We start from the raw sequence: 27454 nt of genomic DNA on the forward strand, positions 1-27454 counted from the left end.
TACTCACGCGGACACTCAATCAACTGTGGGATTCTAGTCGAGTCTTCTCCACTGTTGACATGACAGTTGTCTGACGGAAACAAGAAGAACCGACTTAACTTCGACCACTTCCACTTTGGTCTCAAGAGTTTTGATTCTGCTCATCACACCCAGAAACACAAACATCTCATCTGGAGGAGGACTGATTGCTGTCATCAGCGTGGGAAAGTTGGAATACAATTCCCGCCGTCTTGCTCTGGTTATGCCTCATCGTAAAATTAGATTTTCTAGATTTTCTAGTTTAAATGAGCAGAATCAAAAGCAGCTGTAGAGCTGAATGGGTTCCTAAAACCCAACGCTACACTGATTAGGCAGTCGCAGAGAGGACTCAGCGACAGAAAGAAAAAACAAAAAGATTCAAGCGGTTAAAGCATGGCAGAGCTGACGCATAACGCTGACAGACAACAAAACAAAAGACAGAAAGACGACCGCCAGACAGGACAGAAATCAAAGCCAAAAAGAGCAGAGGGAAAACCGTCTTTCCCCAACTGTGACCTCATCAGGATGCAAACAAGGAACAACCGGGTCCGACATCATGACCACAAAGCTAACAGATCCAACACAGCTACCCTGAGGCCTTATGGGAGAATCCAACTACGGAGCTTTTTTATGTCCAAATCACCATCCAAATATGAAAAACAGAAGATTTAAGGCAGCAAACGTTGAGGCTGCAGTTTTACAGGACAAAGAGGATCAAATCCAAAGCTTTTAAAAGGATTCACACCTCCGAAACGTTTCCACCACTAATCTCAGTGAATCCTGCTGGGATTTTAACCAGGAGCTTTCTGCAGCCTTTACCTCCTGGTCACAACTGGAGCTAACGATTATTAAAGTAATCGATTATTCTGATGACTAATTGGATAAAAAAGCTTTTACACATCTGCAGATTTTCTATTTAACCACTTAAGCCTTTTTTATACAACATTAGAAATGCATTAGAAGATCTAAATAAATAAACTATTTGATTCCTTTAAGAAAAGCACAATATTCCTGACGTTACAGGAGAATAAAGTTTTACTCGCACATGCACAAAAAAAACATCCCCACAGGATGATGCTGCCACAGTCATGTTTCAAAGAGTGGATGGAGTATTCAGGGTCATTAGCAATTTTAGAGTTTGATTTGTTGGCTAGAAATTAAAAATTGGATGCAGATTAAGTTCTTCTGGTGATAAAATGGATTTCTACTGGCTTTATTCCCACCAGAGACGCCTGATATATTGGCTTATTCATCAGTTTTGGTTAATGTTAGTCGTTTTTAACAAAACATCTGCATTTATTTTTTGCAAGTAAACTGTCTGCCCGGCTTGTAAAGGTGCCTACTTTATGTTTTGACATTTTGATGCAAATTTGTTTAATTCGGTGATATTTTTGCCTAAACTGTCCGAGCGCTGCCCTCTTAGGGTTGAATGATGTCTGGTGCAGCTGAACTTTGTTGCTAACCACAGTACATCTTTACATCCATCAACCTCTGATTTGGGTTTAAACCCATCTACTCGGACAGGGCGCCGGTGGCAAGTCAGGAGCTGGACGAGTGAGAAAGTGTTAATCAATGGCGTTTTTTGGCTTTGTATCCCTGATTCATTTGCAACGTGAACAAGTGGAGGAACAAGTCTCCTTTCTGCAGGACGACTGTGACACCGACTACAACGCTTAGGAAGCAGGAGGGTCAGACTCTGCAGAGCAAAGTAAAGAGGGTCTGAACATTAAACCATGTTGAGCTTATGTGCTACTTTTGAGTCGTTTTATCACCTAAAATCACAATAAAACCCTCTTGAGGTTTGTAGTTCAAAGGTTGTGAATCCTTTCACAAGTCACTGTGTGTGTGCGTTTTAAAGAGAAAATAATATTCGGCTGTGAGAATGTTAATGGTTTCCAGTGATCGAGAACAGAAGGTAGAAGTGGAAGAAACAAACAAAAGGCAGAAGAAACGAGTAAAATGATGAACTCATTTTAAGTAAAGCTGGATAGTTATAGGTGAATCAAACAGACATTGGTCACCCTACTGGCTTATTTGTTTATGTTTTACTTCTGAGAGCTGTTAAAGTCTCAACCAAAACAGACGTTTTGTTATTATGATAATTAATCTACCATTGTTCTCTCCATCTTCACCAACTGCACCATCATCGGTGTCTGTTTCCGCCTCGTCTTCGTCCCAGTTCGCAGAGGTCTGCAGGCTCTGCTTGACTTCCACAGGCTCCTCTACCGATCCGGGGCAGACATCTGTCATGTGACCAGATCAGATATATAGACTGTTTTGTCCAAGGTTTACCAGCCACACACATGCACAGAGAACAGTTTAAAAATCAGGGCAGGCTCCTTCAGCAGAGTGGCTACTGTGTGCAAAGTGTGCAGTGAGGCAAGTCACCTGCAGGGCTCACAGGACAGTGTCGTCATTCAATCACCAGAAGTCAATCAGTGACCGAAAGCTTCTTTTAACCCACAGAAAGGAAAAACAAAGCCGTGGACAGTTTGGAAACCGTAGGGGAAAAAAAACCAACAACCCAGATTATCCAAGAAGCTCAGTTTGGATCTGACAGAGTGCCAACATGCCCCCTGAGACAAGCTGCCTCAGAAACAAACACACCCAGCAGTTACTTGCATCATCACAAATCAGATTCACAGCCTCCTGTCGTGATCCACGAGGATTACAGCACCGGCTGCTGCACAACAAACTTCCTCACATCCTCTAATCTCAGACCTTTTAAGGGAAAACTAAATTTAATCTCTTAATAGAGGGATTCTCAGATTATTAACTGAATTAATGACGAAAGCCTGGCGACTTTTACATCTATGCAAAAGTGTTTGCATAAAGGCGAAAAAAACAAAAGTTTTTTGCCCTTTTGGAAAAACGTTTTGCTGGTCGATAATAATCTATATAAACAAACTATTTCTGCTGTTTTTTCACAAAGTCAGATTTCTGTAAAAAAGGGATCAATAAATCTCGACAGGTCTGGAACAAAGCTGATCTCTCTTGTTTTCTGTCTTAAAGACGAGAAAAACTGGAAACAATGCCTGAAACTTGACAGTTTTCTATTAACTTTGACTTTATATCTTTTGTGTATTTTCAGCAACAAAAACATTGATTCCTGCTTCAAAAGCATTTTCTCAACAGAAGAATAATAGTTGGTGGTGTAACTTACATTAGTTTTGAAAGGTCCTGCATAAATAGAAATATAATCCAGATCAGCCATCTGGGCTGATAAACCAGTTTTGTGTAAATGTGATCGAGCGGCCGGACTGAAATCAGTCCAAGGGCTGCAAACGGCCCCCGGACCGCACTTTGGACACCCAATGGAAGGTTATTTTGGAACCATTCAAAATGTGGTGTTAATTAAATGTACTTAATGAGGATGTGTATGAAGGGTTTACCAAAATATGGCGTTGTTTTCTTTCCTATCTTTCAAACTTTGCTGTTGAGTTAATTTATCATTTCATCTCCCAGAGCCAGGCTGGTTGGGAGATATTTGTTTCCTTAAATGACGAAAATCATTTTAAAACAGCTTTTTAAAAATAATTAAATATTACTGTGATATTAAAATCTGTTTTAGGATTATAAAAAAGTTAAAAATGAACTAAAATGAAGCAAATGTTTCATTGGAGCTCTATAAGGAGCTAAGCTTTCTGCCTTAAGAACCAGGAAGTCAACATAAGATAATATTGTTTTAATGGAAACTGCTAGAAACGCTTCATCTGAACACATTCAACGTTTTACAACCTGCATCCGAAGCGACTCAACATGTCGGCCCCTAACGGACCAGAGGACGCCCGAAGCTTGAACCCAAATGAACGCAATGAAAACAGAAGAAAAGTCAGATTTCCACCACAGCAGACAGATGAACAGAGAGCTACGGAAAAGGAAAACAAGTCATGCAGGAAGTCGCCATGCATCATTAGTGCAGGATGAAGAGGAGAAGCAGACGGACGGTGAAGAAGAGAGGACACGTTGTCCCCAGAGCTGGACGGAGACTCACCAACACTGTTGCTTTTCTCCTGCAGCTGTTCTAACCGCACTGCAAACAACAACAACAGCAGCAGCAGAGAATATGAACCTCATGGCGCTGCTGGTGGATTTAAAGTTTAATGAAAGTCTTTATGTTTGACATCAGAGCATTTAGTTCCTTCATGGAGAGAAACGAGTCCGATTTCACATTAAAGGCTCGATTTAAAACAAACGTTATAGTTTAATTCACACTAAGAGTCAACCGAATGAGTCTGACATAAGTATTCACACCCCTCGTCTACAGTAAAACCACAAAATATTTTATTCTGATTTTATGTCACAGCCCGACACCGAGTGGGATCTAAAAGCTAAATATTTTCCAGGATGAAAATTTATTTAATAAATATATAACTATGTAAATAAAATTATGAAATAAATAAAAACAGAAAATAAACTATAAATTAAACTAACATAGGTACAAATATAAAATAAAATATAAAATTAATAATAACCAAAAATACATAAAAAAACCCCCAAACTAAAATAATAAAATATAAAATAGACAAAAACTATAAGTGTAAAATAAATACACTTATGCAGAGCCAACTTTTGCTGCAGTCCCAGCTTTAAGGAAAGAATCTTTTGGGATAAATCTCTAAAGGTTTGTAGATTTATCATGTTTTCTACTGTTTGCTTTATAATCTCAATTTTAAAGCATTTGTGTTAGATTCTTCTGCACGAACACAATCCTATAAATAAAATATGATCAACACCGTGAGTGTGAGTACAGATGCATTTATTATTGTGCATATTTAAGAGCCAACTTTCCTGCTTTAAGTGAATTTTGTCATATATTACAGATTTGTTTATGTTTGAAGAGAGTGAAGTTCTTAATCATTTTTGCAAAATCACTGAAGTCTGAACAGATTCAGTTGGATTTAGGTTTAGTTCACAGTAATTTCCCGTTTTCTGCTTTATCCATCGTCTGACCAGATTCTGTCCTAAGTTACCCTCACATTAGATCAGACACATCCTTATAAACGTTTACAATTTTTATTAGCAAAAAAACTTGAAACTCCTGCAGGATTTTCCTTCCACTACTTGGATAAAAATCAGGTGATATTCAGTAAAGTTTGAGGAAACAATGAAGACCTTCGAGAGGTGTGAATACTTTAGCAGGCGCTGAACGTTGGTGTGATGAACTAATAACAATAGCTCTCTGTCTGTGTGTGTGTGTGTGTGTGTGTGTGTGTGTGTGTGTGTGTGTGTACCCTGCAGGGCGGTCAGCCTCTCGTTGGTGAAGTCGTTGTCGGCCTGCAGAGCCTCGATGCGGGCCTGGAGAACTTGCTCCTTCTCCTCCATCTCTTCGATCCGCATCTCCAGCTCCCGCTTCTCCGTCGCTCCCTGCAGCGTCAGCTCCTCCTGCCTGCCCTCCGCCGCCTGCAAGGACGCAAGAAGGCCGACTGTGAAGGGACAGGAAGTGAGCAGGACGAATGTGGAACCAGCCAGGATAGCAGAGAAGGAGCGCGGTGTTTGAATACATTTTAAAAAATGTAGGGATTTCATAGATTAGTCAAATTTTTAGTTTTGGGATATCTAACTTTTGGGAAAAAAAAGACATCCACCCAGCATTTTTTTCATGAATGCACTCTTGTTTCCATAGTTCTGGGAGGTCAGCACTCCCATGGCGGCCATCTTGTTTTACAGCTTCTGCTCATTTACACTTTGAATTCAGTTCAACTTTGTAAAAGACCAGGCTAAGATTTTTTATTTTCAGCAAAGAGAATAAAGTAATAATTAGGATTGTAAATATTCCTTGAATGATTCGAGAAATTACAAAAATTCCTCAAGAGAATTTATCTGTAAAAATTTGGGTCGATGTTGATATCCGATATGAATACTGCAGTTATTGCAGAAGTTACCCACACTTCATTCTATCAAATTATTTATTCAATTACTTCAAAATAATTAGGAAATTACTCAATTACTAAAATAATCCTAGTTATAGTTATAACATTTCTAAAATAAAATCGTATGACACAAGAGTCAAAATTACGTGAGAATAAAGTTACAACATTAAGAGAATAAAGTAATAATTTTATAAGAAGTCCAACACCAAAAATAAAAACATTAATGAGGAAAGTTGACCATCTTATGAAGTGAATCTTTGGTATAAGCTTCACAGATAATACTTCATATTCAACACATTATTATCAGTAGCAGGAATTTGATTCAGCAATAAATGAATTTATACCAAAGAAAGATCATCAGACTGAGCTGCAGATCCTGATGACTCCAGAACATTTTTCCTCATTAAAACGACTTTTTTTCTCCTAATTTCAAAATGTTTTTCTAGTAAAATTGTGTCTTTATTCTACTAATATCACTATAATTGTCATAATTAATGAAAAATTCTCCCTAATACTCCGTTGTACAACTCAAAGCTGGTATGATTGAATAAAAGTCACTTTTTGAAAATTTCTTCTAATTTTATCTTTAGACAGAAAAGCAAGAAAAAAAGAGTTGACAACGGAAATCAGATGTAATTGAAGCGGCGTCGGCCATTCGTGGGGAAGGCGGTGGTTTGCTTCAGAGTTTCTGAGCGCGTCACCTTGATCTTGTCGGTGAGCTCCTTGATCTCGTTGACGGCAGCGTTGTACTTGTTGGCCAGCTCCTGCAGCTCCTCCTGGCCCCTCTCAGACATCTCCTTCAGGTGGGTGCACTCGTCCTCCGTGTTGCTCAGCGACCGCTGCGGCGCCAAACACACAACAACACTCGCTTTCAAAACGAGCTGAGCAGCAGCCGCGGCTCAGCGGACACAGCGGTGATTCAACTTCTACATAATTTATGTCTCAGTGTGTCACAAAAACAGCAACTTTCTCCATCCGAGTATCTTGATTAACACAATTTTAAAGGTTTTTGCATAAAACCGTTCACCTAATTTATAGGGATCCAACATGTCCAACTAGTTGAACATGTTGACCTAAATATAATTCAGTTCAACATGTAATTGTTTTAATTACATGTTGTAATTTAGGTCAACAACTTCTGTTAACCTAGATGTTATTTGTGATACATAAAACTTAAATTTTAAAAGTTGTTCATCTTGATTAGATTTTTCACTTATAGAGGCCGCCATTTTTGTCAGGGCGATGTTTATACGTCAGGGTAGTTTATAGTCAAGTCTATAAACTAAAGTAATCAAGGTTATAGAGGGCAGCCCACAAAACCTCTGGACTGAGAAACTAACTCAAAGTTTTCATGTGCCGCTGAACACAAAGTATCTGTTGAAACAAACATACAAGATGGCTTGTTATAAACGATTTACTGCATTAGCAGGAGTCAACACTCCTTTAGCTAAGTCAACACTCCTTTAGCTCCTGCTAAAGTCATTAGCAGGAGCTAATGCCTTTAGCAGGAGCTACCGCCATTAGCAGGAGCTACCACCATTAGCAGGAGCTAACACCATTAGCAGGAGCTAATGACTTTAGCAGGAGCTAAAGCCATTAGCAGGAGCTAACGCCTTCAGCAGGAGCTAATGACTTTAGCAGGAGCTACCGCCATTAGCAGGAGCTACCGCCATTAGCAGCAGGTAACCCTCCCACAAACCTAGCTCAGCGCTGTGGAATATAAACGTTAAGGTCAGACAAAGGAGGAATGAGTCTCTTCAGCTCCTGAAGCCATGAAAAATAAAAACAACTCAACCCCTCATTCGGGGTCCCCTTGGTCCCTCCTAGGACTGAGGGAAAAATAAGTTTATGTAATACAGTCATCTTGATCTTCCTTCATAATTTCTGTGTGACCTTCCATTTCAACAAGCTTCAGTAGCACCTAGCATGCATCATCCACCCAGAATGCACTGCAGCATAAACAACATAGATAGATAAACACTTGATTTATCCAGAGGAAACAAGCGGCTACAGACCTAAAGAAACAACAATCGACCTCCTGGTGACCCACCTCGACCTCAGAGAGCTTCCTGACCACCTCGATCTTCTCCTGCAGGACTCTCCTCAGCGACTCCTTCGCTGTGGTCTCGTAGTTGTGTTTGTCCTCCTGAAGAGCCAGGAGCTCCTTACGGATCCCTTCCTCTGTCTGCGACTGACAAAGTTTTAAAAAGATCAGAAGAATCAAGAAATCAGTTTAATGAAGAGCTTTCCTGGTTTGTTAGAGTGAAGTTAATTTTAAAGCTTTATCTTCTATTTCAGACATTTTTATTATCTAAAGTAATATTATATAGGAGCTACTGAGTGAAAGAGTCATAGACAATAATTATAATGCAGATTAATAATTAATATTAATTAATAATTCAGTTTATTTATGGATCGCCACTAGACTCTGCTGTAGCAGAAACTATTCTTCCAGAGGTCCACAACACAAACATTACTAGTTAAATTGCTTTGCTTCCTATTTTTTTTTTTTTAATTAACTATGTATGTTGTTCATACTGTAAATAGTGGGAGAAACGGGACTTATTGTCAAACTGTAATGTGGTAGAAACATGTAAGTTTATGGTTCTACTAAATCTTTTTAAATCATGAAGGAAATGTAACATCTGAAGACGTGATTTATTATTACCGAGTTACAATTCTGACTTTGTCCACTTCTGTTATTTGACTCTGGCAGGTGATTTAATTCTTATTCAGCTCCTTTCACAGAGCACACAGTCCATGTCATGACTGATCATCACCACTTTGAGGCTGAACAATATTTAAAAAAATTATGCAAAGGCAATAATGTTAGTAAAAACCTGCGACCACAGTATCAGGACTGGCATTTGCTTATTTCTCCTTTCCTCTCTTTTGAACTGACCTTTAGTGTTTGGAGTAACATCATCTGTCTAAATATTGTATTAGTATGAAAAATTCAAATTTACATTTGGAATATAATAGTCAACAATTATTATAGTCCAAACAATCCATTGGAAGAACCTTTAGACTTTAATCCTCTAAGCAAACTAAACAGCTGCTTGCTGCTGTGCATTATGGGCCTTGTAGTTTTGTCACAGCATAAAAAAAGATCTTGGATTTCTAAATATAATCAGTGAATCTGTCTAAAAGTAAAAAGCCATGAACTGATTATAACGAAAGACTCATCACCAGGATGCATTATTTTTGGCCTAGGCAGTCATTGTTGCTGCTCTTACCTTGGAGTAGGCCTGTAGCTGACTGCCCATCACTTCCAGCCTGGACAGCAGCCGGTCCTCATCTATCAGAGCCTGATGGAGACAGATTTCACAGAAAGTGCTTTAAATGAGAGGAAAACTTTTCAACTTCCTCTGTGTCTTAAACTTACTGCGAAACATGTCTGACAAACTAATCCTGATGTTATCTGTGTGCTTTCATTCAAAGTTATCCAACCATAAAATTAAAAAAAGCAGTTTTTACAGGATAGATAAGATTGCTCGTTCTACTGTAACTCTTAACCCACGTGCTTCCATTGCAAATAAATAAATAAACTCAGAGATGCAGTGGAAGTGGCTCCGACCTGCCAGCTGCTCTCTGAGGCCTCCTGGGTGGTGGACAGGAGCCGCTGCAGAGTGGCCAGCTTCTGCTCCAACATCTGCTCTCTGTGTAAGGCCTCCTGCAGAAACAGACATTTTCCAAGTCAGCTGCTCCTCCAAACGACGATTTTAGATGAGCTACGATGCAACGCATGACTCCAGAAAACATCAAGACATCTTTTGAGTTTCGTTTTCAGATAGTCTTTAAGATTTGAAAGTGTGATAAGACAGTTACAATGACCGAAAAGTTGCATATTATTTTAAAATTATGCCAAATATACACAAACATGTTTTGTTTATCGTTATTGTATTGTCTCCATTTTCACAGATGTAATATTTCATTGTCTGCCATGACCAGACTATTATTATAACTTTAAACTACAGTTAAAACTTGAAATAAGAATGCTATTAAACATTTCAAAAATAAAGTCACAATGTTCCTAAAAGGCAATATAATAGCACAGAACGCCTTCAACAACAGATAAAAGTAAAGGAAATAAATGTAAGAAAAATAATCAGAAACAATAAAAGTGGCATCATGTAATTTAATACTTTTAAAGCCAAACTAAACGGTTATAAAAACCCTAATTTAAATGGAGAACATTGGGTGTACTGCCACAGAACAGCCAGAAGGTGTCAGTGTTTTACCTGTAGATACTGGGAGAGCTGGAACAGTTCCTGAGAGTACATACTGGGAGTGTTGGCTGCCACCTAGATAAACCACAGACAGAGCAGGAGAGCTCAATACTTCATCTGTTTGACGGACCAGAGGGAAAACTGAGGATAATTATATAACATTGTGTTCTAGAACATATGAGCACAATGCAAGGATGCAAGTAAACACACCGAAAGACACTTTTTAACCAAATGATTCCATTTTTACACTGGAACCAGCTCAGAGTTGGTTCAACATCAGAACCGGTATGAGGAACAAGACCGCAAATGAAAAAATGTTTTCAGTGGAACGTGTAAATGCCATCCCATTGTATTAAAAACAACTGGTTATTAGTGATGTACCGATCAGGTTTTTTTCTGCCGATCACGCCCTGAGGGACGATCGCCGATACCGATCACCGATACCGATCACATTATTATTTTTTTTAATCATAAGCACTACTGGTTATATTATGTGGAAAAAGGAACCATGAATTCACCTTAATTTAGACAAAAACTTGTTTTTAATAACTTTTTCCAAGAAGAAAACTAAACAAAACAGGCATTGTGCAAATTGTCCTGCTATCAGTGATATTATCTTTAACAGACTGAAACATATGGAGGCTCTAAAGAGGCTAAATAATGCAAAAAGTTAAAATAAAACCTCTCAACATTGCCAAAAAAATTCAAGTATAAAACTTAACATTCAAAGGCAAATACAGGATCCATTACAATAAACAATCCAGAGTTACTGAATGAAACCTTCCTGTTAGCATGGCGGCTAGCTGATTACTGCTAGTTCTGATTAGCTGTTTCTGACTGAGCGGAGTAATTATGCAGAGCAGGGAGGAGATCGATTATTCTTTCAGAGATTATCTGTCTCATGTTAGGACAGCGAAAGTTTTAATACGTATGTAAAATGTATTTTTTAGGTTAGATGCTGCAGCTTTAAGCAGAGGTTCGGTGTGAGAGTCACTACCAAGTGGAGCAGAAGCAGCGCTCCATCTGCGAAATATTACTACCTGTAGCGTAGCAGCGGTTCAACAGCGAGAGCAGAACCAGCGTCTTACATCGCAGCTCCAAGACTTAAATAATTTTGCGGGTTATTTGTTTAGCTTTCTGACCGTCATGCTAATCCGGGTGAGTGTTTGTAGCTGTGCGCTGCTTTACCTGCTGTCTGATCCTCCATATGTCTTTTTTACTGCAGTGAGCCTCGATGTAGCCAAACTCCTCAAGTATGGCATTGTTTTTATGTCGTATTAGCTTCGTTGTGTTGATGCATTTTGACCTGCTTCACCCCAGGTGCTTCAATTTTCCGCCACAACACGCAAACTTCCCCATTCACTCAGTGCGTTATAGTTCCACATCGCTTAGGGTTTGCTGCTGCGCGTTTGCACAGAGTGAAGGAAAGAGGAGACCAGCTGCACAGGCAGGCTGAGAAATGAGATGCAGGTGATCGGTTTGTGTGATCGGCAACAAGAGACCGTGACCGGCGATCACCGATCATACACTTTTTCACGGAAATCGGCCCGATTGTGATCGGTGACCGATCGATCGGCACACCTCTACTGGTTATGTTAATATAGGGGCTGTTTGGCAGCGTTCAGCAGCGGTGAGCTGAGAGGGAGACAAACTGGAAAAACAATGGAGTGATTTTACTGTTGTAGACAAAAAAAAAAAAAAATGAAGCGAAGCATTTTATGTGCAGTTATTCCTCACTTAAGCAATAAAAAACTCCTTTGAACAAACATGATAAATGATCCGATGTTCAACCTGTGGCGTCTGTCTGCCCTGCTTTATAAATGATTTACTCTGAGCAGCGCGAGCGTCTCTAAAATAATATTTAAATGTAAAGAAGTTCTGCAGTCGACCAGAGTTTTGGGTGAATTTACCCCAGAAAAACTAAACTTGTTATGATTATAGGGTCGGTTTCCTCTGTAAAGTCAGACATTTATTAGGATCCACCTGAATTGCTTTAAATATTTACTTAAAATATGTAAATGACACCTAGCTTCCCATTTATTACAGAATTACATTTCACGAGATCAAAAAAGCAACATAATTATAGAACACTATAGCCAAAGAAAAAAAAATACCATTTTTGTCGTCCAAATGAAAAATCATTCAGATATGAGATTTTATAATCTGCTGCTCATGAAAGTGATTATTTAAGGCACAAAGATTAAATCTTAATATGAATGCAGCTCTATTGAAAAAGTTGTTTTTGGACCCATTAGGATTTTATTAACTTAATTCAGCTGAGAAACAATCATGGACTTCTAGGCCTGTCATTTAATGGATAAGTTCTCCCAGAATCTATTGCGATAAACGATAATATTGTTGTCTTGAGACCATTTTTGAGTTTTACAATGTTAGTGGCATAATAATGCAAGAGCACAATCTCAAAAATAACTTTAAATTCTAATGAACATTTAACACTGCAACTGGGAGACATTTTAAACATCCAAAATAAATAAACTAAACTAATAAATGAATTTATGAAGCTTCTGCAAACAAAACTTTCCTTTAAAAGGGGCTAGTTGAGACCAAAGCACCAGAGTGAAGACTTATCAACCAGTTTATTGATGAAAAAAACAAAAAAAGAGAGAGAGAGAGTGCCTGCGACTGACTTTCTCTTTTTTGTGCCCTGGAAGCAAAGATCCAGCCTCAGGACAGTTAATTATATCAGAAAAGAGGTTCAAATCTAATCACAGCTCCTCTCACATCGGCCTGCATTCCTGAGCCGCGCTCCACTGAGGCCCAGCTGCTGAACACGCAGCAGCCAACGCCGCACGTTGTTCTAACACACAATGAACCGTTATCCGTCCACACAACGTCATGCATTTAATGTGACGCAACAGAAAACGGCTCAGAAAACCTTCGTACAGAAGAACCCTGAATACTGCGGAGGCTTAGCTGTGTGCAACAGAAAGCCACACACGTTTCACACGGCAGTAACCTGCCGATTTATTACAGTGGTGTACTTTGAAGCGACGGCCAGCTGCCAGACTGCTGATTCCACTATAAATCAGAAGAAATGCCTCGTTTCACTGAGTGATGCAGGATTTTAGGGTCCGCCAGATTCAGATTATGGGAAGAAAGGAGGTTAAACCCAAACTCCTAACGTATTAAATCTGTTTTATTATTCTCTAATTTCCACTTTCTCTGTTATTTTAACTCTACTTATTAGGGCTGGACAATAAATCGATAAACATATATTGCGATAGACATATCAATAGAAAATACTATCTGATGGAATATTCCATAGGTAGAATAGTCACTGAACCGCAAAGCATTCTGGGAGATGTAGGAAAGAGAAAGATTTCAGCTGGTCAACCTCTCACTGCCAGCAAGGAAAGGTTGGTGGAATCAACTAACTCACTCACTCTTTGGTTGCCTAGCAACTTGCTCACTCTTTGGTTACCTAGCAACTCGCTCACTCTTTGGTTACCTAGCAACTCGCTCACTCTTTGGTTACCTAGCAACTCGCTCACTCTTTGGTTACCTAGCAACTCGCTCACTCTTTGGTTACCTAGCAACAACCTGCTGAGTAACTGGCGCAGCAGCAGTTTAATGTTTCACCACTGTGCCTCATAACTGCTTGAAATTAAAAAAATAACAGCGTGGAGTGAAACTGCGGCTAAAAGAGGAAAAGTCACGCCCCCAGTGTGGCTGTAATTCAGATATTTGAAACAAAAACTAATAAATAATTATTGATATTGACTGATAAATGCTTATATTGTGATACGTTTTCAGCTATATCATTCTGCCCTTATATATATATGTAATTATGGTGCGAATGAATGAATGCATAAATCTTTATATATACCTGCATATATACGAGAAGTTGCTGTTAGTAACTTCTTGTCTAAACTCAACTTGTCTCCAAAGGTTTGGGTCGTTTTCCATTTCAAAGTGTTACCAACCTCAATGCGAGTGGGGTCATCACAAAAAGAAGCGTTGAGCTATTTTTATGCATTTTCTTTTCTGCTACCAAACACAACAAGGTCTGCACATCGTCTTTGGGCCATAGAGTTGATTTCCTAATGAAAATCCATAAAATCCTGGAGTGAAATTGGCTTAGATTTGTCTCGGAAACTGCCTTGTGTTGTAAATTGGTGCTTTATGTAACTGTTGTAGGATGCTAACTGTTTCTGTTCAGCCACTGACGACAAAACAAACCTATGAAAGGCTGCATTATCCTGCTGATAGGAAGCTGGTCGAGTTTTGCAGACGAGCAGTTTGTCGTCTGTCTGAGCTGGGAGAATCAGCTTGAAAAGCTTGTTTTATTAGCAGAAACTAAAGAATGCAGTGGACCGACAGTGGTGCCCGTTTAGCTGCTTCATTTTTATTTAATAGAGACTCGTGACGAAACTAAAGTGGAGAGGAATTGAAGAAGTGTAATTTCAGAACAGAAGTACAGAGAATAAAAGCTTCATGGTCGAATTAAAAACATTTAGTCCCAACTTTGAGTCATTCAGCATTCTCTCTGGAAAAAGAGAACAAGATATATATTTTGGTTTAAAACCAAATATAATTTGTTAAATATTTACCACCAGCGGCTGACTCTTCATTCTGCTCTTTTTTTTCTAAAACCCGAGTTGGTGTTTAATTCAGTAAATGCAAGTTGTTCCACTTTATAAATTATTTTTGCATATACATTAATAACTCAATGGCAGATGTTTCATTTTAGTAGAAATAAGTTTTTTTTTTTCAAGGCTTTCCTTTTGCTCTTAAATCAAATTTAAATGAAAGAAAAAAATATTTTTGAGATTATTTTGATATAATCTACATGAAGGAACTAAATGTTGAAATAACTGGATGCAGTATGGCTATGTCCCAATATTTTTGCTGAAATTAGATTTTTTTATTTTTTGCATGGTTGTTCATGCTAATAATTAAATGCGACGGCAATTAAGACTCCTGTGTGAACAGTTTACATGCACAAAAGAAAAACACAGACATCACAGAAATTATTCAGACATTATTGTCATAAGCTCATGACAAGATGAGGTAAACTAATAAAAAGGTAAATGTGCTTATTTTAGCCATAGCTTACATCCAGATTTACAGAGCCTGGCTCCTTCTGGTGCAGAATTATGACGCATTATAAAGCTGGATGTAAAGCGACAGGACTGTTTTAACTGCAGACGCTTAGAAAATGACCAGAAATGCGTCCGATTTAGTTCCACATATAGAAGTGACACAAATTACATTTTTTCTTGAATAAAAAGATCAGAATTGTCGTGAAAAAGTAAAATGTGGGTCACAATGTCCTGCTATGTGAACACGGCACAAGTTACTGCTTTTTGTCTAAGATGCAAAATATCTAAAATTAATAAAATTAACTCATTATGTTTGCACAGAGATGCAAATCACTACTTTACATCTGATGTCTGCACAAATACAACTCCAGAAACTCTTCCGTCTTGTACTTTATTTTTATTTAAAATAGTGACCGAGTTTGTCTGCAGCCTTGTGTTTTTCCCCATCAGCCTTTAGGTGTGGATGTTTAGCTGTTGATTGACCACGACTCGCTGGCAAAAGACATAATGTAAATTATAAATCTGATGAAAAACATTAAACTACTGGTTTTACTACAAACAGGCCGCTGACGTAACAGGGAATTTTATTTCCTGCAGATGCATCAATCTCAGTTCAAACCAAATATTTATTTGAATACAATAGATTGTATTTGTGAACAGACAGAAAATTCAACCATATACTGAGAAAAATGTGAAGAAAAGGACCTGCATTCCTCTATCAGGTGCCTAATCCACAAAACATCAGAGCAAGCACCATTGATGAACAAGTTTAATGCTAAAAACATTTAGCTTCTTTGTCCTGGTCCCTTTCTTCACGTTTAAATATAAAACAACACGTGGGACAGGACAACAGCGATTTCTGGTCTTACCTTGTCTATAGGTAGTGGTAATGGAGTCTGGATGACACTGAAAAGGAAGAGAAAAAGGTTTAACACCATGGAAACAGCAGGAAGTAAAGACACATGGAGTAACCACAGCGACAAGGGAACAAAAACTTTCTGAAGGTCCTTTTTTAACTAAAGTACAACAGTAGTAAAGTGGTTAAATCACAGCGCCTTCTCTAATGAAGGCATCATGTCCGATTTGCTTTGGAGTAACGGATTGGTCAGAGTCTGGATAAATGTTTGGATAGAGCACACAGAGGAGCCGAACGGGCCTCGGGCTGACGGGCCGCTTCACGCTCTGGACCATGCAGAATCACTGAAACACCATCATTGAGCTGAAGGCTCCCCTTAAAACGCCGTGAAGCTCAGAGATGAATGCGCCGCTTCATTCACACAGAAACGCCTCGGGTCGGGTCGGGAGTTTCAACACACATCCGCACAAAATCAATGATGACTGACGTTAGTCTGACAAAGTTTAGTGAAGGCAAAGTCCAGCGTTGATTTACAGCATTTACAAGAACGCCAACGAAACAGAAAGACCTAAAGAAATGATTTCTGGAGATTCACCACACAATGATCTGCGTTCAAACCAGAAATTCAGGATGATGACGGTGGAAATCAACCTTACCGTTTATGGAGCTACACAATTAAACTTTTAACACAAAAGATATACATTTCCTGACCAACTTAATGAGCTAGAAGCAGTCAGAATAAACGGATCTTTAGTTTCTCGTGCAGCAGCCATGTTGGATTTTGTCGTCATGGTTGAACAGAAATGTGTTTGTGTCCCTTTGAATGGTTCTGTGATGGACCAATCACCCAATGACTAGGCCTGTCACAATAAATCACCCGAATGATCAACTGAGAAGAGCTCAAGAGTTTCCATTTGTATCATTTGTTCTTCTCTTTTCCCTCTTTCTACCAAAAACTGGTTGATAAAACTCTTTAGTCTGGTGTTTCGGTCTCTGCTGGGCGTTTTGTTAAGGACAATTTATTTCACAGAGACTTCATAGTTAAATTTTATTTGTTGTTTCTGCTGTTTTATTTATACTGATATCTAAATTGTCTTCCAGTTCCAGTGTTAAATATTCAGTAGAATTTAAAGTTTACTGATCTTTCAGAATGTGTTCTTGCATTTTTATGTCATTAACATTATACTACTTGAAAATGGTCTCAAAACAAAAATATTATAATTTATCACAACAACATCTGGGACAATTTATCGTCCATGAAAGAGGGAATGGAGGGACGCTCAGGTTTTGTTGTTTAAAGAGCTGAGGATTATAAAAGAGTCTGAGTTCAGGAATGAAGGCTGAACTCTGGACAAAATACAGTAACTCTGGTAATATGTAACTAACATAAATCAGGAGGGGTGTGAACAGCAGCAAGAACCAAATATTTAACTAACTTTACTTAACATGTGTAGGAAAGGAGAATCACTTAAACTAAAGCAAGTTGAGTTTTATCTCAAAGCTACCGAGTGATTATGATAAAAATGCAAACATTCTCCTACATATCCAGAATGAATTCACCTGAAAATATATTTTAAAAAAAGCTAAACTGCGATCTTATAGTTTGTTTTTTAAGCTATATTGCTTAATTTCCTAGACTAATCAGCTGCTGAAGCCCTCTGCCCAGTTTAAGTTGCATTCTGCAGGAGAAACGTCATGAAGACGCGTCTGAACGCAGACCTGCTGTCAAAATGGAAATCTGAGCGGAAAGTAGGCCCGTCGCGACAAATTAGGCCAAAGACAATTAAAACCATTTTAACATTTAAAATGTTAATGTTCTACTAATGTTTTAGTAGCAGATTATTATGACAATCGATTAATCTGATAAACAGCCACATTCTGCAGTAATTCCACATAAACGTTTTTTAACAATGATAAAAATGCATTAAAAGATGAACGTACAATTCAAATAGATTATTAAATAAGAAAAACATTTTATTGCCCAAAACGCAATAACCAAATTCCTTTAGCAAACGTTTGGTCATTTGAAGCAAAGGAGCAGCTAAAAACTACTTCCAACGTCAACATGTGAAACACTCAGCCCTGTTTGACTTAATACAGTATAGAGATTATCTGGTGATTATTTGATTAATCAATAATTGAATAGCAAAAGGTGATTAATAGGAGATATTTTGTTTTGTATTTTTGCAGAATTTAATCCCAGTGAAACCAAAACTGCCACTTGATGAGTTCTGGTTAAAAAATATTAACAGACAAGGAACATTTTTTATCTTAAATGCAAAATATTGTACAGTCTTGGCTTAATTACTCTTCTGAACATGTTGTTCTTTCAGCAAATTGACTTTTTTAGAGCCTGTATGCTCGACTTAATGACTAATCGATTACTTAAGTAGTGGACAATCATTTCAATAATCGCTTCAACCTTAGTTATATAGTAACAGTGATGTCATGTTCCAGATGCTTCTGGAGGATAAATAAAGCTTCACTGCAGGTGTTCAGCCCGAATCATAACGTTATCAAACACCGACTGCAGAGATCAGACCGGCGATGATCCCAAACAACACATTTACTAAGAAAGCCAGGATCCAACACACAACAGGCCGTCAGCGCAGCTCAGCGGAGCGTCGGCCCACACAAACAGAAAGCCTGCAGCCGGCCCACAGGAACCAGTCATCCACATCGGATCCAGCTCAAGTGTTTTGCATGCAGTCCAGCAGACACCCAGGACGGAAAACACTGCTGGGTGTTTCCATCTGGGCCGCTCGCATATTTCCAAAATGATTTTAAGAAGAAGGTTTAACGATCATATTTCAGAGCAAAACTGCTTTTCCAGAGGCTTTTAAAGAAGGAACAGACTGATGGTACAGCATGTAATTCACCTTTTTCCCCACACATAGTACTCAGTGTTCCTGTTTCCAATGAACAAATTATTGAGAGTGGAGGAACTACTGATGCTGTTGTTTTGATGCTCTCCTGAAAGTTACACTTTTGTCTCATTATTCCAGATAATATTTCCAGAAGGATGAGAATCATCCAGCCTACTTCATGTTGTCAGACAGGCTCCATGTAACAGGCCTGCCTGTTGAAAAGTAAATTATCCAGATATTTTATTTACTCTTTGTTGGAATTAAAATTTTTTTAATGGGAAAAAAAATTACTTTGAATTTTACATCACATTACCACCTTACTCCCTCATCAAAAACATACCTGGATTGTGGCTTTGATTCTTTCATGCATGTTTGAGAAATCCTTTAATCTCCTTTGCAACCATTCAGCTAATATAGTCACATTTTATAGCATAATCAAGTAAATATGCGTCAGAAAAACATAATCTGTCCCTTTAAGTGTGACAGAAAAGTAAAAACAGAATAAAATGCGTAAATAGCAGAAACGGTGAAATGTGACTTGTTTCCACTGGTCACTGGATGAATCTGTCAATCAGAAATCTCAGACAGCAGCTCATGTTCATCGAGGATAATGAGGAGTTTTGTAAAGGATTTTGTAATGGATTGTAAAGGTGATCCATGTGAGCCACAAGAAACGGCTTCAGTCTACTAGTGCAACCTGAAGAAACTGGCCAAACTATCATCTCGGGGTAAAAAGAAAACAAACTAATGATTATTTCAATAGTAGATAATAGGGTAGGAAATATTGGCCCATTCTGCAGATTCTTTCATTTAGCCACTTAGGGCTTATTTAATACAATATTAGGAATACCTAAAAAGACGCAAATACACAATTCAGTTCCTTTTTCCTGTAATTGTTTTTTTCTTCTAATGTGCAACAACATAACATTCCTGTAGTGAATAGTTGATCATTTGTAGCAAAGGATGAATCTGAAGCTAAAAAATACTTCCAACATGAAAATTCAAGTCCTTTCTGCTGGACTTGTCAGGGTCAATCGGGTGATTATCTATTTGATTAACTGATTAATGATTGTATAGCAAATAGGAGGGTTTTGTTTCGTTTTTTTACAGTATTTGAATCAGGTGAAGCTAAAATAGCCACTTGAAACTTGAATTCTGGGTAAAACAGATTTACAGACAAAGAAGATTTTTGAGCTAAAATTCAAAATGTATAGATGTTTTTGTACAGATTTAACTGCTGATCCGAGTCTGTTGTTCTGACACAAATGGCCTTTTTTGACTCTGTATACTCCAGTTAGCGATCAATCAATTACTGAATTAGCTGACTACTATTTCACTGGTTGATTAATACCGTCTGTCAGTGGATCTGAATTTCATATAATCAGCATCGGATACTAAAAACCAAACCTAAAAACCTGAGGATAAACTTTTTTTTTCTCCAAACAGGAAGAACTTGTGGATCCACCACATATAAGAACCCCAGCAGTGAATTAACTGCAGCTTAATCTTTGTCTAAATGACAGTGATCTTTGATTGAATAACCTCCTTAAAAACGCTTCCCGTCTGCTGAAGGCCTGAAACAAACCTGCTGAATAAGCCAGTCTTTAAAAAAAACACACATCTGCAGCAGAAACTGCAGGATCCTGTTAGTCCTGCTGCACATTCAGCTCCAGTCCGCCAGCGTTAATAAAACCCAAACCGAGCAAACAAACGGCGTCTGCCAACAGCCTTCTTACATGTGAAATGATTTATACACAAACAAATCACAGAGCACCAACCTGTTCAACTCTGAAGTAATCCAAGGTTACCTGTCAACTTTTGCTCCTGTGTCGGGGTGTGTGTGTGTGTGTGTGTGTGTGTGCGTCAGCTGTTTTACCTTTCACAGGGCGAAGTTCACCCTCTAGCCTTAAAGCAGTCGGGGAATAAACTCGTTTCGCTTCATTCTCCAACACGCTTCATTCTCGTCCTGGGCAGATAATTCGTCTCTACTTTTCAACAGCCGAGCCGCAAAGACGCTCAATGACACAACCTGTCTTTCTATTTATAGTCTGCTCCTCCCGCTGATGACCAAGGTCTTCCTCCTTTAACTCAAACTAGTTGCACAAACTCCTCCCCGTCTGTGCAGCACCAACTCCGGCAAAGATCTTTCAGTTTTCCTTACAGTCCTTCGCTGTGTGAGCTCTGCTCGCCTCACAGAGAACAAGTCACCTGAAAACGAAACATCCGCGTTGGTCACATGACCTCAGGTATGTGGGCGTGTTTAGAGGAAATATGGACGGCGATAACAGAAGGAGAGAGAATCAGGAACAAAACAACAGCTGAATGGAGAAGGCTGGAGGTTCTTTATTCCGAGGGAAAAACTTAGTGGAGGCCTTATTTTGTTAAAAACTGGTGAACATCTTAAAACAAAGCATCTTCGGGATATTCTTTTGACAAGATGAAAAGCTTCATATGGAGTCACAAAGGGAGATTTCTGTTTGATTAGTTTTCTGATGGGCTTCCACCTTCACAGCAAATGTTTTGTATTAGACGTAAAACCATATAAAGATGTATGAGGTCACAACGTTTCAGTCTGATGTGGTAACAATTTCAGCCTGTTTTTGTATCATCTTGCTGATCTGAGGCTTTGAGGTTGTTGCTGACGATGTAAAGTTTTTCCATCATTTCTAATGACTGTACTGGCTGCTGCAGATCTCTTTTTATGCCATATGACCCGTTTTGTCTAAATATGAATGTTGGGAACCACAATGAAACCATCAACAAGTCAGGAGTCCAAGTTTAGTCTCATAGTAAAGTAGGGCTGAAACGATTCCTCGAGTGATTCGAGTACCTCGATTATTAAAATTCCTCGAGGAAAATTGACCTGCCTCGAAGCTTCGTTAATTTATGTTTTATCATTTAGCGCACCGTGTTTCAGCCGGAACATTATTTGCGTTGCGCGGAGCTCTGACTTCCGCCTCTGAGTTGTTGACGGAAGCTACCTGTTAGCGGCATAACGTCCAATCTTCAAGTTCGGCCTGCGGGGATTTTACTGATTGGTGATAATTCCGGGTTTTCATCGTTTTTGTGGGACCAATAAACATCCTTAAAATGACCGGCGCGATGCCGGGAGTTCGGCAGCCTTTCTGCTCCGGAGCTGCTGGTTGAACGGCGGGAAGAAGCTGAGGAGGATTTATACAGGTGAGCGGAGAGACGGAGCACGGCGGGCGGCTGAGGGTTGATGCTTACAGGGTCAGAGCAGCTTTACGGACGAACCGCACAATAAACTTATATCATCCCGGTCTGAACAAACGGGAGGCGGAACATGGCTGGTAGATGAGTTTCTGAACGGAGGAGCCGTAAATATCCCGTGTTGCTCCCCCGGTCTACAAAAAAGTAACTGGTAGGGAAGCTCAAATGTGGAAAAAATACTGATGTTCATATCCGACAGTAACCCTGGTGTTATGGAAGATTTACCAATATTTTATTTCATAATTGTTTTTATCCGATTACTCGATTAATCGTAAGAAAAATCTATAGATTACTCGATTACTAAAATAATCGTTTACAACAGCCCTACAGTAAAGTCTACTTTAGCAACAAATGATAAATGTATGTTTTAAATATATGACAGCAGATAACTGCGCAGTTAATGCCGAGTAACTTTAGCATTACTTTTCCGGATAAGGACTTAAATTATGTAATTTACTCGACTGGACTCTATAATGTCATGAATGTCTGAGTGTTAGAGCCACACTAAGAAAATTCAGGCATTTCAAATTACAAGAAGTTGTAGCAATATAAGAATGAAGTAAAAAAAAATGCTAGAAAAAAGTCAAAACAATCTGAGAAAAAGTCACAATAATAGGAGAATAAATTTGAATCAATACGGGAACAAAGTCTTAATATGATGGGCTGTAGTAACACAGAAATAAGTCGTAATAACACCAGAATAAAATCATAAAAAGGAGAATAAAGTCAAAGCAATTAGAGAATAAAGTTGTAAAACAAAAAGAATAGCCGTAATAGCCGTAATGAATGTTTTGACTTCATTATGAGAATGAAGTCAAAACAGTTGTAAAATAAAGCCAAAACAATAAGAGGATAAAGTCGTAATTAGGGTTGAAACATGTAATCGACTTACGATTGATTGTTGATTAATGGTTCATTAAATTAACACTTGTTCCGTTGGATAAACATCCCATCAGACACCGTTTTGGTGTTGTAGTTAGTAGTTAAAGTTTTGTAGTTGAGGTTTATTTGTACTCTTTGCCTCTGCTGTAACGGGTCACAGTTAAAGCTACCAGACAACGTGTTGCACTATAAATCATCTAAAACGTTGAAGAATCAGTGGAGATCTTCAGACTCTTACGGTTCCCATCATGCTAATGAAAGCTCTCGCTCTGCAGTGGATTTTAGAGAAAGCCGGGCATCTCATTATATGGATGACATGTAAAATCACTAGAGATGTGCCGATCAGGTTTTTTCCTGCCGATACCGCTCACCCATGAGGGCTGATCACCGATACCGATCACATAATTATTATTTATTTATTTTTTATCATAAGCACTACCGGTTACATTATGTGGAAAAAGGAACCATGAATTCACCTCAATTTAGACAAAAACTAGTTTTTAATAACTTTTTCCAAGAAGAAAACTAAACAAAACAGGCATTGTGCAAATTGTCCTGCTATCAGTAATACTATCTTTAACAGACTGATAACATATGGAGGCTCTGAAGAGGCTAAATAATGCAAAGAGCCAAAATAAAACTTTTCAACATTGCCAAAAAAATTCAAGTATAAAACTTAACATTCAAAGGCAAAAACAGGATCCGTTACAATAAACAATCCTGAGTTACTGAATGAAAACGTCCTGATAGCATGGCGGCTAGCTGATTACTGCAAGGTAAGGTAACATTTTTAGAAACTAAAAGGTGTTATTTCAGTAGAGACCTTTAAATCTGCAGCAAAGCCATAACTCTATTGTTAAAATCCACCAATGCAATTGCTTGCAGACACAATGCTGTTGCACAAATACTCAGACACCACCAGGTCATCATCTGTGGTCTGTGTTTTTAACGGTGGGCCATCCTGACCAGACAGGACGGCGATATAAAAGCGTTTTTCATTCAGTTCCTACTGACGCTGCAGCAGCAGATGGCACTGCACACCACCGCTCTGTAACCTTGGATCACCTGTGCACACACGGCATCAACTGAAGCCAAACACAGACACAGACAGACAGGAGGAGCTGTGAGTACAGTAGGAAGCACCATGCTGGGTCGGCTGCTGCTCAGGAACAGCCCATCTTACTGTACAACAACACAAACATGCTAAAAACTCATGAGCCACATTTCATACCGTTTTATACAGTTATTGTCAGGCTCAAAATTTAACTGGATATGATTTTCTTTATGGTTTGCTGATCACATCTCTGTGCTGGCAGAGGACAGAACAACCTCTACTTCAGAACATAAAGCAATAAAACCTTTTTTATGCTGCTGGTTCACTAAATCCAAATCTTATGTTGTTGTTAGATATTTTTTAACATTAAATCCTTTAGGAGGTTAATGGTGACTTACTCGCTTCGTCTGCGGGCCTCCATCCCATCAGGCAGAAACAGTTTGATTGTTGACACGATGCAGCCATGGGTGACTGGGGACAGAAAAACACAGACAGCCGCGTTACAAACGAGCATAACGGAGTCATTGACGACTGTTTTACGTTATTCTGCAACTCCAGCGCTGCTGTCCTGCAACTGTAGCGTACGTCCCTCCGCTCCAATACACCTGAACTGGCTCATTTTTCAGCTAAACCTGCTGGCACTCGATGCAGTGGGGCTGGACAATGAATCATCAATGTATATCGCAAAAAACACTTGATCAATATCAATATATAATACATCTGATAGAATATTCAATTTCACTGAACTCTGACCCAGAACCGCAAAGCATTCTGGGTGATGTAGGCAGAGGAAGAACTTTGGCTGATCAGCATCTTACAGCCAACTAAGATTAGTGGCATCAACTCACTCGCTCATTTTCTGGTTACCTAGCAACAACCAGCCGAGTATCTTGTAGTTACCTAGCAACACGTTTAGTAATTTGCGCTGTAGCAGTTTAAGGTTTCATCACTGTGCCTCATAAAAATAAAAAACATTAAAAAAAACACCAGCATGTAGCGAAAACTGGATAAAACAGGAAAGGTTGTGCCACCAGTTTGGCTTCAAGTATTTAAAACAAAAAACTAATCAATAATTATCGATATCAATATGATATATTGTGCTACATTTTCAGCCATAGTTTCCATCCCTATAATGACAGTAATTTTTTGATTCAGGTGAGAATTGCTTCAGTTAGGCTACGTTCACACAGCAGGAAAATGAAATCCACGTCCAATTTTTTATATCAGTCTGAACGATCCGGTTCTAATATTTTTCACCCCACAAAAACACTTCCATATGTGGAACAACATGGCATTCATATCTTATATCCGAAAGGTCATGTTGCATTTTATCCGACTTTCACGTCACTGATGCTATTTGTGGCGTTGTCTTTTTATCAACTTCCTTCGTCTTTATGTGATCTTGTGACGATGCTGTTGAAGCCCACTGCTGGATAACTCTGATCCATTAACGGCTCCATTCAGCCATCATTACTTCTGTAAACAGTGCACTGCTGTGTAAAGTCTTTATATTTTATATATGCAGTTGACTAAAAAAAGAAACAAATTGTTGTGATAATTTATTATCACAATAGTAATGCAAAACCTCACGATAAAACTTAGTTTGCTCAAACCGTTACTTTGTAAATATGTACAGTAAACGCCAACAGAATCTGAGCAATAACATTACATTCTTCGCAGCAGAAGTTATATTAGATCAATTTTCCAGTGCTCAAGTCTCCGTTCATTTTTTAATATACTTGCAGTCGCATAAAACTGAATCAATCACATCTCTTATGATAAATTGTTTGTTTTAAGTTAAATGTGCTCATAACTAACGTTAAAAAATATATAAATCCTTGTTTTGAATAGAAAAAAATTCTTATTTATCCTAACATATTAAAATGCCACAATGCAGAGCTGTTAGTCAGATCCTTGCACCATCTGTGCTTCGTCTTGTGCTGGACATAACAAAACCTAAATAATAATAATAATAATAATAATAATAATGACGATGATATACGACGGTTGGAAATTTTATTTAATAAATATTTCTATGTTTTTATTTTATTTTGGGTCCAAAATGTAAGTGTATTTCTGGATTTCAGTCCTGCAGGTTGGATTAGTAATACAGTATGTAGAGCTGAAAATCTGACCTTAATATGTGCGCTTTGTTGTGAGCCTCGTCAGTGTGCTGCTGTGTTGCATGGTTAAATTAGCCCTAAGCCACCACTAAGTATTTGTCAGGGTGTATATTTGGACTCTGTTTGCAAAAAATAAAAATAAAAAAGAAGAGGGAAAATGTAACAGTAGGTTTCCAGGAGGCGTCTGGTTTTTCCCAACTGGACCAGCGTTGTCTTTCAGTGGGAATCACAGCATGTTTGCACAAACCTTTGCGTGTGTTCTCGGTGACATCGACCCCAAACTGAATGATGTCGCCGGACAGAACCTCGCAGGGCGGACTCTCCTCGGACCCACGGCTCAGTCTCTGGCTGTTGATGAACGTCCCGTTGCTGCTTTTAGTGTCCTGAAGGTAGAACTGAAACACACAAACACAGCAGGTTAAGAACCAGGGAGGCGGTAAAACAGGGTTGAAACCCCGATAGACATGACCAAACTTCCTGGTGTTCAGGACTGTTGGGTCAGCAGAGCTAAAGGGAAACCAGGCAAATGTTTACAGATAATTTCAACTGCAAACAGCTGTTGAGTTTATGCACAATAAAGACTTAACTGTCCTTATTGCAGAGGGAACCACAGGTTTCTAAACTACGGTACCTTTCCCCAGATGGAGAAAAGTAAAACGGGAGAGTCATGACTTGAGCTTTATCGTCTTGGTTACTAAGGATAAATTCACACCGCAGGTATTAATGCATTCAAACCAATTTTTCTGGACGATAAATTGTCCTAGAAAGTATTGCGATAAAAGGTAATACTGTTGTTTTGAGGCTATTTTTAAGTAATATAATGATAATGGTATAATAATGCAAGAACACATTCTCAAAGATTAGTAAACTTTAAATTGTAACGAACATTTAACACTGGAACTGGAAGACATTTTAAATATCCAAATTATAAACAAAACAACCTAGAAAATCAATTATAGAGTCTCGATACAATAAATCGTGCAAATGGAAACTATTGAGCTCGTTTTAATATGTGCGGCACGGATCAGATTTTTGAGGTGAAAGATCAGATTTGGGCCGTTTAGACTGCAGTCGGAAGTTGGACTTGGATCACATTTGTGTTGTGAACGTAGCCTGAACTTCACATCGAATGAGACAACATGACAGCAAAAATCCATCAAACTGACCAATTACTAGTAAAAGACTAATTTATTTAGTCCACTGTTGTAATTTCTTTGTTGTTGATGTTTCATTTCCAAAATTTAAAATTTTTTAAACA

At 38.6% G+C, this 27454-nt stretch overlaps 1 protein-coding gene across 9 annotated transcripts in view; it reads right to left on the bottom strand.

The window, feature by feature from the left end:
- Positions 1 to 27454, bottom strand: part of slmapa (sarcolemma associated protein a) — a 57489-nt gene that overhangs the window by 13436 nt on the left and 16599 nt on the right. For 3 of the 9 annotated variants that reach the window (XM_008408374.3, XM_008408375.3, XM_017304858.2), the window contains exons 2-13: positions 26444 to 26591; positions 24472 to 24544; positions 16053 to 16089; positions 10133 to 10195; positions 9469 to 9564; positions 9128 to 9199; positions 7942 to 8082; positions 6593 to 6730; positions 5253 to 5421; positions 4013 to 4051; positions 2130 to 2261; positions 8 to 70 (exon numbers count right to left, since the gene is read on the bottom strand). In XM_008408374.3, coding sequence (XP_008406596.1) covers positions 8 to 70; positions 2130 to 2261; positions 4013 to 4051; positions 5253 to 5421; positions 6593 to 6730; positions 7942 to 8082; positions 9128 to 9199; positions 9469 to 9564; positions 10133 to 10195; positions 16053 to 16089; positions 24472 to 24544; positions 26444 to 26591 — 1171 coding nt within the window. Of the gene's footprint in view, positions 1 to 7; positions 71 to 2129; positions 2262 to 4012; positions 4052 to 5252; positions 5422 to 6592; positions 6731 to 7941; positions 8083 to 9127; positions 9200 to 9468; positions 9565 to 10132; positions 10196 to 16052; positions 16090 to 20782; positions 21054 to 24471; positions 24545 to 26443; positions 26592 to 27454 lie in introns of those variants that run through there. The other 6 variants (XM_008408379.3, XM_008408380.3, XM_008408376.3 and 3 more) reach the window with 5 other exon arrangements.

This window comes from Poecilia reticulata, chromosome 5 (assembly GCF_904066995.2).
Source record: "Poecilia reticulata chromosome 5, P_reticulata-male-v2, whole genome shotgun sequence".
In the NCBI taxonomy this organism is placed as follows: Eukaryota; Metazoa; Chordata; class Actinopteri; order Cyprinodontiformes; family Poeciliidae; genus Poecilia; species Poecilia reticulata.